This window comes from Salvelinus alpinus, chromosome 23 (assembly GCF_045679555.1).
Source record: "Salvelinus alpinus chromosome 23, SLU_Salpinus.1, whole genome shotgun sequence".
Taxonomy (NCBI): domain Eukaryota; kingdom Metazoa; phylum Chordata; class Actinopteri; order Salmoniformes; family Salmonidae; genus Salvelinus; species Salvelinus alpinus.
This window is the reverse complement of record NC_092108.1, coordinates 22,507,418-22,525,798: the sequence shown is the minus strand read 5'-3', so window position 1 is coordinate 22,525,798 and position 18,381 is coordinate 22,507,418. Positions and strand designations below refer to the sequence as shown.

The 18,381-nt window shown below is 41.4% G+C and overlaps 1 protein-coding gene across 2 annotated transcripts; it reads right to left on the bottom strand.

Annotated features, from left to right (window-relative positions):
• Positions 1–14,997: 14,997 nt before the first annotated feature.
• On the bottom strand, positions 14,998–17,377 carry LOC139550579 (uncharacterized). Of its 2 annotated transcripts, none has more exons than XM_071361543.1 (3): positions 17,175–17,377; positions 16,046–16,168; positions 14,998–15,816 (listed from the first exon to the last, which is right to left on the bottom strand). In XM_071361543.1, the coding sequence occupies exons 1-3, from the start codon at positions 17,352–17,354 to the stop codon at positions 15,643–15,645; spliced, it is 477 nt and encodes a 158-aa protein (XP_071217644.1). In that variant the 5' UTR covers positions 17,355–17,377; the 3' UTR covers positions 14,998–15,642. The 2 variants fall into 2 exon arrangements, with proteins under 2 accessions (XP_071217644.1, XP_071217643.1); XM_071361542.1 differs by having other exon boundaries at positions 14,998–15,819; positions 17,175–17,375.
• Between the last annotated feature and the right edge of the window lie 1,004 nt (positions 17,378–18,381).

The window sequence follows — 18,381 nt, the reverse complement described above, 5'->3', positions numbered from 1 at the left end:
ATGTGGGTAGGTTTCTGAGGTCTTATTGCCTGGACCGGCCGGGGGAGTGGGCGGCGTTCGTGCCCTGGGCAGAGATGGCCCAGAACTTGCTCCGCCACTCCTCCACCAACCTTTCTCCCTTCCAGTGTGTATTGGGGTATCAGCCAGTTCTGGCTCCTTGGCATCAGAGTCAGACCAAGGCTCCTGCGTGGACAACTGGTTCCGGCGCGCGGAAGAAACATGGGATGCCGCCCATGTCCACCTTCAGTGCGCCGTACTGCGCCAGAAAGTTGGCGCAGACCGTCACCGCAGTGAGGCCCCTGTGTTCACACCGGGAGACAGGGTCTGGCTCTCGACCCGAAACCTGCCCCTCCGCCTGCCCTGTCGGAAGCTTGGTTTGCGGTTTGTGGGGCCATTTAAAGTCCTGAGGAGAGTGAACGAGGTATGTTACAGCTTCCCCCCGATTACCGCATTAACCCCTCGTTCCATATGTCTCTCCTCAGACCGGTGGTGGCTGGCCCACTCCAGGAGTCTGAGGGGCGGGAGATTCCTCCACCCCCTCCGGATATCGAGGGGGCCCTGGCGTACTCCGTTCGTTCCATACTGGATTCGAGACGTCGGGCAAGGGGCCTTCAGTACCTCGTGGACTGGGAGGGGTATGGTCCGGAGGAAAGATGCTGGGTTCCGGTGGAGGACGTGTTGGATCCTTCCATGCTGTGAGATTTCCACCGTCTCCATCCGGATCGCCCTGCGCCTCGCCCTCCGGATCGTCCCCGAGGTCAGTGCCGACGCGCAGCTGGAGACGCGCGTCAGGGGGGGGAGGGGGTACTGTCATGACTTCCACGGAAGTTGGTCCCTCTCCTTGTTCGGGCGGTGTTCGGCGATCGACGTTACCGGCCTTCTAGCCATCACTGATCCATTTTTCATTTTCCATTGGTTTTGTCTTGTCTTCCTTCACACCTGGTTTCAATCCCATCAATTACATGTGTATTTAACCCTCTGTTTCCCCTCATGTCCTTGTCGGAGTTTGTTTTGATTGTATGTGATGTGCTATTTAGTGTTGGTGTGAGACGGGTTTTGTACCCACTTTGTTATTTTGTACATTTTGGTTGTTTTGGAGTTTTGTCAGCATTTATTAAGGAACTCCGTTTATACCAAGTTCGTTCTCCTGTGCATGACTTCCCTGCCACCAACACGCACCCCTTACAATTTTACACTACACGCTTGGCACACCTGTATTTGGGGAGATTCTCCCATTCTTCTCTGCAGCTCCTCTCAAGCTCTGTCAGATTGGATGAGGAGCGTTTCTGCGCAGCTATTTTCAGGTCTCTCCAGAGATGTTCGATTGGGTTCAAGTCCGGGCTCTGGCTGGGAAACTCAAGAACATTCAGAGACTTGTCCTGAAGCCACTCCTGCGTTGTCTTGGCTGTGTGCTTAAGGATCTCTATGCATTTTTCTCCGTTCATCTTTGCCTTGATCCTGACTAGTCTCCCAGTCCCTGCCGCTGAAAAACAACCCCACAGCATGATTCTGCCACCACCATGCTTCACCGTAGGGATGGTGCCAGGTTTCCTCCTGACTTGACGCTTGGCATTCAAGCCAAAGAGTTCAATCTTGGTTTCATCAGACCAGATAATCTTGTTTCTAATTGTCTGAGAGTGCTTTAGGTGCCTTTTAGCAAACTCCAAGTGGGCTGTCATGTGCCTTTTCCTGAAGAGTGGCTTCCGTCTGGCCACTCTACCATAAAGACCTGATTGGTGGAGTGCTGCAGAGATGGTTGTCCTTCTGGAAGGTTCTAACATCTCCACAAAGGAACTCTAGAGCTCTGTCAGAGTGACCATCGGGTACTTCGTCACCTCCCTGACAAGGCCCTTCTCCGCGATTGCTCAGTTTAGTGGGGGGGGGCAGCTCTAGGAAGAGTCTTGGTCGTTCCAAACTTCTTCCATTTATGAATAATGGAGGCCACTGTGTTCTTGAGGACCTTCAATGCTGCAGAAATGTTTTGGTACTCTTCCCCAGATCTCTGGCTGGAAACAATCCTGTCTACGGACAATTCCTTCAACCTCAAGGCTTGGTTTTTGCTCTGACATGCACTGTCAACTGTTGGACCTTTCCAAATGATGTCCAATCAATTGAATTTACCACAGGTGGACTCCAATCAAGTTGTAGAAACATCTCAAGGATGATCAATGGAAACAGGATGCACCTGAGCTCAATTTCGAGTCTCATAGCAAAGGGTCTGAATACTTATGTAAATAAGGTATTGCTGTTTTTTATTTTTTATAAATTTGCTAACATTTAAAAAAAAATGTTTTCAATTTGTCATTATGGGGTATTGTGTGTAGAAAAAGGCTGTAATGTAACAAAATGTGGAAAAGTCATGGGGTCTGAATACTTTCCGAAGGCACTGTATGTCTGCCATTCAGAAAGTGAATGGGCAAGACAAAAGATTTAAGTGCCTTTGAACAGGTTATGGTAGTAGGTGCCAGGTACACCGGATTTAGTGTTTCAAGAACTGCAACACTTTCCCGAGTTTATCAAGAATGGTCTACCACCCAAAGGACATCCAGCCAACTTAACACAACTGAGAGAAGCATTGGAGTCAACATGGGCCAGCCTCGATGTGGAACGCTTTTGACGCCTTGTAGAGCCCTTGCCCCAACAAATTGAGGCTGTTCTGAGGGCAAAAGGCGATGCAACTCAATAATAAGAAGATATCCCTAATGTTTTATACGCATTTACACTTGCTATCTTCGAAATATGATAGGAGCGGGAAGGACGCATTTCGATTAGTTCCTGGTTCTGAATGTCTTAACCCTGAATGTTTATACAAAGTGGGTTTACATTTAAATTAGGCTATATTTATATTTGTTGCACTCCTGTATTGGGGCAAATCATATACATTCATGCTCACTATTACTTTGAAATGCCCATATGTGTTTCTTCAAGAAGGAAACAAAATGACATTCCAAACATTATAGGTGAGGGTGAGTGGGTGAGTGGGTGAGTGGGTGAGTGGGTGAGTGGATGCTATGACACTGTTGATTAGGCCTGACACTATACAGTGTGTCCTGGACAACAACAAACATTAATTTTTTAAATGAATGCTTCATTAATCATGGCTATCCAGGAGTAGGTGTTATTTGGGTTATGAAACCGGTGTAATGATGCTGCGTTCATAAACAGTGGGAAACTGAAAATAAATTGTGTGCATTCACGTGCTTTAAACTCGTTAACGCCGATTGGCTAATGGCAAACAAGCGATAACCATAAACTAAAAATTGACCTAGGCTACCATCCTCGTGAACAAAAACACATATTAATCGATTTAGATTTTTATAAATAATGTTTTGTTAGGGTTGCATTTAACTGCAAAAAAATCTGCTATCGAGGTAATTTCCTTAGTAGGTGATGTCAGAGTTCATAATGTGGGAGAAGTCTGAGCTCAAGGATGATAGATGAGTTTCTCACTAGTAATTATGAATTGGAGGGGCGTTCATCGATCTGTAAGCCACGCCCCAGTGGGAGGAGGCATGTAGCTCGTACATTCGAACACATTTTAAAACGGAGATACTGTAGGTCTCATTTTACGGTTCTGTGTAGTTATGCTAATATATTTCAGACAAGTTTATTGCAGTGAATTTTATGACTTAATAAGTAAGATATCTTTGAGTAGCAGTTAGGGAAACATCCTAGTTCTCAATATAAAATGTTCTGCCTAAGGGGGCGTTGTTCCTGGATTCTTTGGAATATCTAGTCACCAGCTCTTGGAATAAATTGTGCTCTTTGACAAGGCAGACCTGGTTGACATTAAATTCACATTATTCTTAATGACCCTCATCCTGTCTCTGTACATTGTGTTCAGAGACTCACTTTGAGACACATTTCGTACTCTTCAAAGAAACTACTGGTGCCAGTTTGAAATGTTGGTGTCTCCTAGGCTTGGCCCAGTAACACTCTAACTGGATGGGAAATTGATAGTTGCCCTTTACTTATTGAAATGCATGGCTGAGCGACAATTTTTTCAATGTGTCAAATTGTTTGCAATGCAAATTACAATAAAGACAGTCATTGGGAATTCATTGTATGTTTTGTACATTCTGATTCGGCCATTTATCTCTCTAGAGCAAGTAAAATAAAGACATGTGAACTGGAAGTGTGGCTTATTTTCTAATACTAAAGGTTGAGATATCTGGATATCAGAGATAGGCATATGCCTATGCCATACCCAGTCTGTTGGGGGGAGCTGTTGGGGACTGTCCTTTCTTCGGTGCTGGCTCACTCTCGGCTGCTGGTTAGTGCACAGATGATAGACATTGGAATCACAGTTGACTTGTAGTATTGTAATGATGATGATTTCAGAACAGTACAGAGCACAGCTTATATGTGACATGGCCTAGCTAGACACTTAATAGGTACTTCTTTTTCTGACAGGTTGTATTTAACCAAGTTGTGTTGACCACCCAGGGTCTTTCTCACTCACTGCCTTATCACCTGGAAGCTAACACATCTTTAGTAACCTGAAGTAGCAGGCGTAAGAGAGGAGTTCCCATATCCAGTTTTCATTGGAAGCTAGGTTGAAAATAGCTGTATCCCTGAAAACCAGAAGATCCAGGTTGTTGGCAACTCCACTAAGGCTACATCTTTAATAACCAGCATCTAAGGAATTACAGTCCCATTGGCTGACCCCAACAAAGGCTAAATACTATGCCTACATGGCAACAAAACCACATGCAACGCAACTAATCCTTAGTTGTTACATAACTTTTCAGCATCTGCATATTAAGACCATTGGGCTGAATTAAGAAAGGCAATGTTCCCACGGGTGCGCAGTAGTCCCGAGACTGAAGAGAAGCACAAGATTGAACTTCATTTAACTTTCTAGAGTTTTCCCTGAGTTTTCCCTGTTAACACTATCAATGTTTCCCGTTAATCAAATCAAATCAAAGTTTATTTCTCACGTGCGCTGAATACAACAGGTGTAGACCTTACAGTGAAATGCTTACTTACAGGCTCTAACCAATAGTGCAAAAAAGGTATTAGGTGAACAATTGGTAGGTAAAGAAATAAAACATCAGTTAAAAGACAGGCTATATACAGTAGTGAGGCTATAAAAGTAGCGAGGCTACATACAGACACCGTTTAGTCAGGCTGATTGATGTAGTATATACATGTAGATATGGTTAAAGTGACTATGCATATATGATGAACAGACAGTAGCAGTAGCGTAAAAGAGGGGTTGGCGGGTGGTGGGTGGGACACAATGCAGATAGCCTGGTTAGCCAATGTGCGGGAGCACTGGTTGGTCGGCCCAATTGAGGTAGTGTGTACATGAATGTATAGTTAAAGTGACTAAGCATATATGATAAACAGAGAGTAGCAGCAGCGTAAAAAGAGGGGTTGGGGGGGAGGCACACAATGCAAATAGTTCGGGTAGCCATTTGATTACCTGTTCAGGAGTCTTATGGCTTGGGGGTAAAAACTGTTGAGAAGCCTTTTTGTCCTAGACTTGGCACTCTGGTACCGCTTGCCATGCGTCTATGACTGGGTTACCCAGTCTATGACTGGGTTGGCTGGGGTCCTTGACAATTTTTAGGGCCTTCCTCTGACGTCGCCTGGTGTAGAGGTCCTGGATGGCAGGCAGCTTAGCCCCAGTGATGTACTGGGCCGTACGCACTACCCTCTGTAGTGCCTTGCGGTCAGATGCCGAGCAATTGTTGTACCAGGCAGTGATACAACCAGTCAAGATGCTCTCAATGTTGCAGCTGTAGAACCTTTTGAGGATCTCAGGACCCATGCCAAATCTTTTTAGTTTCCTGAGGGGGAATAGGCTTTGTCATGCCCTCTTCACGACTGTCTTGGTGTGTTTGGACAATTCTAGTTTGTTGTTGATGTGGACACTAAGGAACTTGAAGCTCTCAACCTATTGACAACAATGAAGACAACCAGGTCTGTCTTGTCAACAAGCACAATTTATTCCAAGCATTTGATAATCCAAAGAATACAGGCAAACAATACCCCATTCAGGCAGAATATGTTCTATTAAAGGACCCATACAGTCTTTGTAATTTTATTTTTAAATCATCAATGTATGTCTAATAAATCACTGTGTGTGTTTATTTAATGAAAATAACTCCAAAATATATTTTTAATCATTTATTTCCCTGAGCCTCCTTTGGCCCTTGAAATGCTCAGTCTGATCATGTGGGCGTTAGGAAACAAATGTGAAAATATTTACATACACACTGAATGGCTGATAGAATAGTCTAGAGCCCACCCCTTTACCCAGATGAACAGTTATTGGTCTATTATAATCAGATCACATTAAGACGTCATGATGTCTACAACAAAGCTTTCTTAGTGTCCAACAAGCTTTCTCTGCCCTTAACCTTGTTCTGAACACCTCCAAAACAAAGGTCATGTGGTTTGGTAAGAAGAATGCCCCTCTCCCCACCGGTGTGATTACTACCTCTGAGGGTTTAGAGCTTGAGGTAGTCACCTCATACAAGTACTTGGGAGTATGGCTAGACAGTACACTGACCTTCTCTCAGCACATATCAAAGCAGCAGGCTAAGGTTAAATCTAGACTTGGTTTCCTCTATCGTAATCGCTCCTCTTTCACCTCAGCTGCCAATCTAACCCTGATTCATATGACCATCCTACCCATGCTAGATTACGGCGACATAATTTATAGATCGCAGGTAAGGGTGCTCTCGAGCGGCTAGATGTTCTTTACCATTCGGCCATCAGATTTGCCACCAATGATCCTTATAGGACACATCACTGCATTCTATACTCCTCTGTAAACTGGTCATCTCTGTATACCTGTCGCAAGACACACTGGTTGATGCTTATTTATAAAACCTTCTTAGGCCTCACTCCCCCCTATATGAGATATCTACTGCAGCCCTCATCCTCCACATACAATACATGTTCTGCCAGTCACATTCTGTTAAAGGTCCCTAAAGCACACAAGTCCCTGGGTTGCTCCTCTTTTCAGTTTGCTGAAGCTAGCGACTGGAACGAGCTGCAAAAAACACTCAAACTGGAGAGTTTTATCTCCATCTCTTAATTTATTGACTCAATCATGGACACCCTTACTGACAGTTGTGGCTACTTCGTGTGATGTATAGTTGTATCTACCTTCTTGTCCATTGTGCTGCTGTCTGTGCCCAATAAAGTAGGCCTTTTGCCTTTTGGTATGCCGTCATTGTAAATAAGAATTTGTTCTTAACTAATTTGCCTACTTAAATAAAGGTTAAATAAAAAAATATAAAAAATGTCAGCCAAAAGTTCCATCCCACCTGAACAGCCTGAAATTCAGCTCTTACGAAAAAGCGCATTATCATAATTTTCACAATTTCAGAGTGTTAGCTCGACCTCGTATTGCGGAAATCTTTTTTTTTTTTACTGCACTGCCCACTTCAGAAGATATCTTACTTATTAAGTCATAAATTCAAATTAACTTCAATGAACTGTTCTCAAATATATAAACATATATACTGAACCACCAAGCACCATTGTAAAATGAGAGGCTTATCTCCGTGTCGCATTGCACAAGCAACATGCCTCCACCCACAGGGGTGCATGGCTTACTAATAGGACAACCGGTTGCAGAACGAATAACCATGAAATGTACAGTGTTATCTTGTAAGGTACACATTCTGTTTTTTTTTAAAACTGGTCTGACCTTCCATTTACTTTCTCTCCTATCCCTCATGTCTATCCCACCTCTCTCTATCAGGTTTGAATCATGAAAAGGCATGTTATGGCTACGATTATTTCTTATCATCTAATGTCACCATTTTCAAGCATACAGCCCACACAACTCAACTGTTCTTCACTCCATTGTGGGCACCAGAGGGCATCTGGAAATTGGTGATGGAAAGTTTTAAGGTCAGATGTTTTAGCTTGGTTACCTATCAGCTAACCCTGGCCCAGCTAACCCTGGCCCAGGTGAAAACCTGTGGCAGAGGCTACCTATCAGCCTTAACTGCTCTGGGACGGTGCATTGGCCTTGTTCAAAAACCATCTATTTAGACTGAGTTACCTGTAGGACCCTCTAATTCCCATAATTGTGTTATTAAGTGTGTTAGCCTCTAAAAGTCTACGCCGTTGAATTTGGCTCTTGCTACTATAGCCCATAGAAATGCATTGAACAACATTCATAAATGGCAAAAAAGACAGTCCAAAAATAAAGAATGTTGTTTTAGACACATATTTAACCCCTTATTTTTGTTTGCACAAAACTACCTCCATACTTCCATTCATTTGTATGGGTTACCTTCAGACGGGTCCCGTGACACACCATCGTGTTCGTGAGAGTCTCCCCTTTCCATAGAGTGGTCATAATAGTTTTCGGAATGTCTCATGGCCTGACAAACACCCCTCTAGCTCTGCCACCTTTCAAAGCAGATGCGAAATTTTATTTTTTTATTTAACCTTTTATTAACCAGGTAGGCAAGTTGAGAACAAGTTCTCATTTACAATTGCGACCTAGCCAAGATAAAGCAAAGCAGTTCGACACATACAACAACACAGAGTTACACATGGAGTTAAACAAACATACAGTCAATAATATTGTAGAAGAATAAGTCTATATACAATGTGAGCAAATGAGGTGAGATAAGGGAGGTAAAGGCAAAAAAAGTCCATGGTGGCGAAGTAAATACAATATAGCAAGTAAAACACTGGAATGGTAGATTTGCAGTGGAAGAATGTGCAAAGTAGAAATAGAAATAATGGGGTGCAAAAGAGCAAAAGAGCAAAATAAATAAATAAATAAATGCAGTAGGTAGGGGAAGAGGTAGTTGTTTGGGGTAAATTATAGATGGGCTATGTACAGGTGCAGTGATCTGTGAGCTGCTCTGACAGCTGGTACTTAAAGCTAGTGAGGGAGATAAGTGTTTCTAGTTTCAGAGATTTTTGTAGTTCGTTCCAGTCATTGGCAGCAGAGAACTGGAAGGAGAGGCGGCCCAAGGAGGAATTGGCTTTGGGGGTGACCAGAGAGATATACCTGCTGGAGCGTGTGCTACAGGTGGGTGCTGCTATGGTGACCAGCGAGCTGAAATAAGGGGGGACTTTACCTAGCAGGGTCTTGTTGATGACCTGGAGTCAGTGGGTTTGGCGACGAGTATGAAGCGAGGGCCAGCCAACGAGAACATACAGGTCGCAGTGGTGGGTAGTATATGGGGCTTTGGTGACAAAACGGAATGCCGACATAGGCACATGGAGGACTGATATCTCTTGCTTAAACTGACGGATTTTGATGGCGAATCCACAGGGAAACACAGGTCAAACTAGTAGGTTTTTAACAGGAATTAAAAATGTTGTTATGAGGTGTCTTCTTTTGACAAAGTACGTTTTTAATATAGTTTTTAATGAAGGGAGTCAAGATGACAATTTAGAAAAATGTGCATAGTGTAAGTGATCCATTTGATGGAATAGTAATAGGACAATTGTAGAACCCACATTGTTGCATTTTATGTGCATGCTGATATGTTGTTCAGCACTCATCTTGGTCTTGCAGTTGTATAGTAGCCTAAACATGATGCCAGGTTATATTTATACTACATCTCAAACTGTCTCAACATTCTGTTCTTTCCAGCCTCTTCTCTTTCCTCAGCAGAATGCACCACTCTACCCTATAGACCATAGGGAGGCCAAGAGACCAACCTGTCATGTTGCTTTAATACTGATCAGACCAGTGTGGAAGTGCCCTTAATATTTGTGTGCACTGCAGATTAACTTTGTTTAATGTACCCCGCCGTCATGTATTGCACTGTTATATTCACGTAGCCTGTGAACCATTTAGTAAAAATATAGGCAGGATATGAATTAATGCAAATACTGCCATAGAGAGAGAGAGAGAATATACTGTATATCTACATCTGAAATTGCTAACAAACTCTTCCTTTTTATCTCTCTGTATTCCCCATGTTTCACAGATGTCAGATGATATTACATGTAACAGACACAAACACCTAATAGGATAATAATTGAGAACCCTCTTTCTTACAAGCATTTTCAATGACCTGGAGCCGGCAAGCCCAAGCAGGGCCTGAACCAGCACTGGCATCACTGATGATCAGGCCGAAGAGCTACAGCGCCGTGCCGGCCTTCAGCATTCAGAACACCCTCCTCACCATGCCCACCAACAGTCACAGGATGATGGACAGCACCAATCAACCAGAGCTAGGAGAGCCCACTGGCCTACCAAGTGTGAAGTGAAGTGAGGAACGGCTGGTGAAATGGAGAGAGAGGGAAGAGAGAGAGAGGGGGCAGGGAGGAGAAAGAGAGGGGAGAAATAGAGAGATAGAAGAGAGAGGGGGAGAGGGGGTAGTGAGAGAGAGTTTAACTTAATTGTAAATATGACTTGTTGTTAGTGGAATTAAATAATTCCTCTAATGTACTCATTAATTAAATTCAATCTGTCTATTTATAAGAATTTGTAAGATACTTATTAACATAAAATAGACAGGATACAGTCTTATTAAAATGAGATAATAGTGTTTATTCTCGGAGCACGCTGCCATTTGATCATAAACACAGGTTTATATACAAGATATGACGTCATAGGTTACAGAATAAGTCTCATTGTCCTGACAAATAGAAAACAGGTTCAAAAGTTCATTCCAACTTCACAGCACACACACATGACACATAATATAATCAATTATCCTGAAGGCTCACTATAATTTATTACCACTTTAGCAGACAACTCAAGATAATGGAAGACCTAAAAAGTTACCCACAGCCTTATCTAAACATCTCAGGGCTAATTTGGGTCAGTTCAACCATAGTTTAATGACCCTTTCTGCTTACTTTATAACCCACAACACAAATCTCTTTTCACCAGGCGTGCAGAGTTCAATTAGTTATAGTTTTATCTAAAGCTAGAATTTGTTTTAACTATTTATTAACAAAATTCCTAACACTTGTGCAACATTTGTGACTGTAGTTTTTCTTCAGAGGACATGGTTGGCCTTGCTGCACCTGTGCCATACTGCAGAGAGTCTCCTGCAGGGGGAAGCTCAACCTTACAGACACCTCAGACTGGTCCACATCCTCTGTATTCAACTGGGATCAGAGAGAAAACACAGTATTGTCAATTCTTTCAATGGTCATTTCCCCCCATTGAGTCTATTTCTTTTCCATGAAAAAGTATCTGAAAATGTGTACATGTTGTTGCATATTAAACAGACAAATATCGCTTAACTTGACTGGAATAAAACTATTTAACAAACTATGACACATAAACGTTGTTGTGCCCATCAGCACTGTGTAAATAAGAGGAGGGAAACGTTCATACTGTCAGAATACTCAGTCTCGACTTCCAGCTGGTTCAGAACCGGATGGAAGCTCTTCCACAGGAAGCAGCTGATTTGATGGAGCTGTGATGATGTCATCATACCTAGTCTCAGTCTGGGTCTGACCTCTGACCAGCAGGCTAGACACAGCGAGCAAGAGGAGAGATCTCACCAGAGCCTTCATCTTCATGTCTTATTCCTACTCTGAGATCCACTTCTGTTTAATAGTCTGTCTTGTGTTTATAGGAAAACCCAGGGATGAGCAATTTTGGAAAACCACGTCCTTTTTGTCAAACCACTGCCTGCGGGGTAATCCCTGTTTGCTGTCTGTGCCAGAAAGGTAAACGTACAAAGCAAGGTGATGGCTCAGTTAGCATTCTCAACTCGTTTTCTTTTCCCAGCCTGGCCAATCAGAGATAGGCCAGGCTGGTTTACCAGACACATAATGTCCTGGACTGAAAATCATTTTGTATTAAGATTCTTAGTCCAGGACTAGGCTTAATCTGCATCTGGGAAAAGGGTCTTAAATGTTTCAACAAAGCCAAAATTGTCTGCCAAATAGATCAATCAGAGCATTGACTCTTCATATATATATACACTGCTCAAAAAATAAAGGGAACACTTAAACAACACAATGTAACTCCAAGTCAATCATACTTCTGTGAAATCAAACTGTCCACTTAGGAAGCAACACTGATTGACAATACATTTCACATGCTGTTGTGCAAATGGAATAGACAAAAGGTGGAAATTATAGGCAATTAGCAAGACACTCCCAATAAAGGAGTGGTTCTGCAGGTGGTGACCACAGACCACTTCTCAGTTCCTATGCTTCCTGGCTGATGTTTTGGTCACTTTTGAATGCTGGCGGTGCTTTCACTCTAGTGGTAGCATGAGACAGAGTCTACAACCCACACAAGTGGCTCAGGTAGTGCAGCTCATCCAGGATGGCACATGACTTGGAGTTACATTGTGTTGTTTAAGTGTTCCCTTTATTTTTTTGAGCAGTGTATATATATATACAAATCCAGGTGTGTCAAGCTTGTACCATCATACCCAAGAAGACTCGAGGCTGTAATCACTGCAAAAAATTGTAAGGGGAAAATCCTGTATAAGCGTTTTAAGCTTGTACAGCAGAGACAATGTAATGAAGAATTACTTGAATGGTACTTAATGCTAAACTTTGTTATGCACATGCGCTGTATGAGCCTTAAACCTGTACATTTCCACTGTCTGTTTGAAGGTTTTTTATGAAGAATCTGGTATTTTTCCACACTGCCTCTGTTCAACTTGGTCACACAGCATAAGACAAATAGCCTCTGAGAAAGACCACTGTGTCTCAGTCCATTCTGTTCTTCTCATATATTTCAAGGGCACAGCTATGTGGAGATATAAGGTGAACAAAGGCTGGCTTGATCAGAGAGGAGTAACGGAACTAATGTTAACACTTGTTTGTGCGCTATGAACCGATAGCCACAAGAAGAAAACAAGGTAGCTTATGATGCCCTGATCTGCCGGGAAGGGATGGAACTAGCCATGACTAAGCATTTTTAGGTCCACTATATAAGACCTCAGCATTTCCTGTATTGTCAGGCTCTCAACGATCACCTAAGTGTGGTCGTTGACCAGCTTCATTATTGCAATAATTTATCGATATTAAAGTATGATTGTTTGAAGAAATAAAAAAGTCTCTCCTTATTGGTTAGAATTTCCACGACAAAGTGCTTGAACAAAGTACAAGTAAAGGGTCGGAATACTTATGTAAATGTGATATTTCGTTTTTTTGTATTATATATATATATTTTTTAATAAAAACCCGGTTTTTGCTTTGTCATTATGGGGTATTGTTTGTAGATTGATGAGAGAAAAAAACGATTTAATCCATTTTAGATTAAGGCTGTAATGTAACAAAATTTGGAAAAAGTCAAGGGGTCTGAATACTTTTCAAATGTACTGTATATATATATATTTTAAATTTAAAATAGCATCATAAACAATGATTCTAATCACCCCCCCAAAAACCTTTTGCAGCTGTTACTGTCCACTGTTATATTTTTTTATGAAATGCAAGCATAGCTTTTCTCCTCAAATCTATACAAAACATTTTATCACGCCTTGTATGTTCTTAATATTACAAATATGCAAAATATTTGCATAAAATAATCGGATAATAACTTAAAAGTAAGAACATTTTCTTTCTTGAATTATGTCTCTTACATTTCCGGCCCCTAACTGGATAGGCGGGGATCATACCAATTACTCATAACCAGTGGCAATTTTTGCCTGTAAATATTGGTGGGCAACAAAAAAGAAAGTGGAATGCATGCCAGCAAAGCCACTACACAGCACAACACAACACTAAACAATACATTCATTGGACGATAACGGTGACAAGCGGTGCCCACAAGCTGTCCCAACAGCGGTCCCAACATCTTACCACTGCTACACCTGGATATCAGTGGAGCCTTGTCTGGCAGCGAAACAGTTCATTCAGCCTCATTTACTGCCTTTAAAAAAAATTGCTGATACTGTATGTTTGACTTGCTTAAACAAATGTGGTTTCTAATGAGAATTGAGATGTAAAAACTATGGCATAAGGGGACGACAAGCGGATAAGAGGCAATCCGTAATTTTGATTAGGACGGACGTAACGTTAGTCAATATAACTATTTGTTCAGCAACAGAATTCAGAACATGGGCCGTTCTTACAATATTATCACTGTACACAAAGTTAGAACCGTAGGATAAATAAATGGGGCATATAAGCAGATAATGAAAGCTCTTACAATATTAGATAATTACATTTCTCTAAAACAGTTTAAGGCTACCTTAGAACAGTCAGAACAGTAGGCGAAATTAAGATGGGTAAATAGACCAAATTATTAGGTTGAGACAAATGTGCTACTAACATCTTACTACACAACATACACTTAGTATTGCTTTCTTAGCTACAGTATACATATCTTCCTGGCATATTACATCATTTACGAAGCTGGGTACATTACATTTTTTGACTCAAATTGTTGTGCTCGGCTCACTTGAACAGGAAGGTAATGCGGCGGTCCTCCAAGTTAACAGTTGTTTTGATCATCATGCTTCATTGACAGCATGGCCAATTTTGAATGTTTTTTAATTTTAAACTTAGAAAAGAGCCCCTTAATCCCAGATTCGTGACCACACAGCCACTGTCACTGATTCCTTCCAAACCACTCGTTGAATTTGTGATTTCCAACTTGTCGTGTAATGTTTATGTCTAACGGCCAATGAGCACCGATACGTTTTATCTATAATTTTTCTTCATTATTTCTATTCATATGACAAGGATTAAAAAGGATTTGCCAGTAGATTGTCAACTTGATTCATGATGATGCCTGCTAGCTAAGATTTTGAAAGTATGATGTTGACATGATCAGTCCAATCAAATCTACTGTACATATAACGTGATTTTACATAATTTTATTTGTGAACAATGACCATGGGCCTTTTTGGATGGGCCTTCTATGGCAGCAACCGAAGAGCTAGCATTTTCAATGTCTCCTCTTACACTTGTCAGTGACGTAAAGTCCCCATGAGTGACAGAACACTGAGCCAATCATGGCGCAATGATCCGTATTTTCTGCTGGCTTGCCCCACCACCAGAAGAAGCACTGAGCTAGGCTGAAACACCTGCATTTTGAAGCTGCCTTACTCAAGAAAACAGAAAAGAGACCATGTTTGTATGCGGCTTTATTATGTCAATGAAATATTTTTTTTTTTACATTGTTTGCAAACTGATATGTGACACGTATTAATGCCAAAATAACATGCAAAACAGGCAAATGTCTGGCTAAAAATGTGGGGCCTAGCCCCACCTGCCCTGAATGACAGGTCACCACTGCTCTTAACTCAATCTGTGTCCAGGAAACCATCCCGACATGTTTCAGCAAAGCCTAAACTGTCGGCCTAATAGAACAACAGAGTAATGATCTTTTTTTAAAGAACAATAAACACAAAAACGTAGAGCTCTCAAAAACTTCCTAAACTGTCATGAAACATGAAAGAAATTACATATTTTACACACAGTGTCTTTTGAAAACTTATTTTGCAGTTTATTAGTGCAGTAAACATGAACTGGAAATAATTGTCCGTAGTTAAAATTCAAAGATTGACATGTAAGAAAAGATACATTATTACAAACAATGATAGCTACAAAATACAAAACAATTCAGAATGTAGACAAAAGAGTTACCAGAAGCATTTTTTAAAAGAAGCTCAAGGTTGCATGTTCACCCATTAACCACAACTTTGAGTGCTTTTGAAGTTTCTTTGATTGGTGAGATATCTTGCAGTTATCCAAAGGGTGTGTTGTGATGTTCTATGCAGTGCGAGTTCCACCATGGTTTACTCCGCTAGCTCCAGCAATGGAGGAGCCAAACCCTGGACGAGAGCCACTCCCAGGACGACCTCTCCTACCCCCCTTGGAATCTTTTCTACCCATATTAGAGTCACTAGAGCCTCCACTGGCCTTGCCTCTTCTTGTCCGAATCTTCTGCTGTAATCATTAAAAATATGAATTAAAACTTTTAAAAAGGAAAAAGCAGAACCTTTTTGACCAGACTAATCAGAAAAAGTTATTATTTCAAGAGATGCATGTTTCCACATTCATGAAATTCATAAACTGCTAAGCATTTAATGCACTTTTCACATCTGCATTTTTTAAAATTGCAGATCAACTGTTCTGACACTGTTAGCATTACGTCCTAACCAATTGTTCATACCCCATTTTTCTTCAGAGGACATGGTTGGCCTTGCTGCCCCTGTGCCTTACTGCAGAGCGTCTCCTGCAGGGGGAAGCTCAACCTTACAGACACCTCAGACTGGTCCACATCCTCTGTATTCAACTGGGATCAGAGAGAAAACACATTTGTCAATTCTTTCAATGGTCATTTCCCCCCATAGAGTCTATTTCTTTTCCATGAAAAAGTATCTGAAAATGTGTACATGTTGTTGCATATTAAACAGACAAATATCGCTTAACTTGACTGGAATAAAACTATTTAACAAACTATGACACATAAACGTTGTTGTGCCCATCAGCACTGTGTAAATAAGAGGAGGGAAACGTTCATACTGTCAGAATACTCAGTCTCGACTTCCAGCTGGTTTAGAACCGGATGGAAGCTCTTCCACAGGAAGCAGCTGATTTGATGGAGCTGTGATGATGTCATCATACCTAGTCTCAGTCTGGGTCTGACCTCTGACCAGCACAGCGAGCAAGAGGAGAGATCTCACCAGAGCCTTCATCTTCATGTCTTATTCCTACTCTGAGATCCACTTCTGTTTAATAGTCTGTCTTGTGTTTATAGGAAAACCCAGGGATGAGCAATTTTGGAAAACCACGTCCTTTTTGTCAAACCACTGCCTGCGGGGTAATCCCTGTTTGCTGTCTGTGCCAGAAAGGTAAACGTACAAAGCAAGGTGATGGCTCAGTTAGCATTCTCAACTCGTTTTCTTTTCCCAGCCTGGCCAATCAGAGATAGGCCAGGCTGGTTTACCAGACACATAATGTCCTGGACTGAAAATAATTTTGTATTAAGATTCTTAGTCCAGGACTAGGCTTAATCTGCATCTGGGAAAAGGGTCTTAAATGTTTCAACAAAGCCAAAATTGTCTGCCAAATAGATCAATCAGAGCATTGACTCTTCATATATATATACACTGCTCAAAAAAATAAAGGGAACACTTAAACAACACAATGTAACTCCAAGTCAATCATACTTCTGTGAAATCAAACTGTCCACTTAGGAAGCAACACTGATTGACAAACCATGACACATAAACGTTGTTGTGCCCATCAGCACTGTGTAAATAAGAGGAGGGAAACGTTCATACTGTCAGAATACTCACAGTTTCGACTTCCAGCTGGTTCAGAAGGGGATGGAAAGCCTGCTCTTCCACAGGAAGCAGCTGATTTGAAGCAGCTGTGATGATGTCATCATATCTGGTCTCAGTCTGGGTCTGACCTCTGACCAGCAGGCTAGCCACAGTGAGCAAGAGGAGAGATCTCACCAGAGCCTTCATCTTCATGTCTGATTCCTACTCTGAGATCCACTTCTGTTTTATAGTCTGTCTTGTTCTTATAGGAAAACCCAGGGTTGAGCAATCCAGGCTTTTGGGAAACCACTGCCTGCGGGTAGTCATGCCTCTTCCAGGACTGTGTTTAGCCTAATCTGTGTATGAGAAAATGGCTCTACATGTTGTCTGCCAATTAGATCAGTCAGACCACTGGCCCCTTTGCAGTATATTGCTAAATTAGATACATATTTTAGTTTAAACAGCGTAATGAACAATTATTCTAATTCTAATAATGTTTGTTAAGATGATGTATGTTTTGTATTCTACTTTATACATGCTAAAACAGTCATTCGTTACGGGCTAGACTATGATGATCTGTAATGTCTACTACACTTTTAAAGAAATTAGCACTCGTCAAACTTGGACGTGTATTAAGTATATATGTAAAGTGGACTTAAGTGCTGAAAATCTAAACATACAAAACTTAATTGACCAGGAGAGATAGTTGACAAGCAAACATAATTGGATGGCAAGAATCATCACAGACGTCCTTGTAAAGTATTGTGTGATATGTTTCTGGTTTAATATGCAATATAGTGTACAACTTTTTTTATATACAGTGCCTTCAGAAAGTATTCATACCCTTTGACTTATTTCGTGTTACAGCCTAAATTCAAAATCGATAAAATAGATTTTTTTTCACACCCATCAACACAAATTACCCTATAATGACAAAGTGAAAACATGTTTTTTGACATTTTAGCAAATGTATTGAAAATGAAAGATAAAATGTACATAAGGATTCACACCCCTGAGTCAATACATGTTAGAATCACTTTTCTTGGTAAGTCTTTAAGAGATTTGCACACCTGGATTGTACAATATTTGTTCTAACCAACTGGCAAGTGGCTTCGCTGATATTTTCAACCTCTCCCTGACTGAGTCTGTAATACCAACATGTTTCAAGCAGACCACTATAGTCCGTGTGCCCAAGAACACAAAGGTAACCTGCCTAAATGACTAGCCTAACGACCCTTGG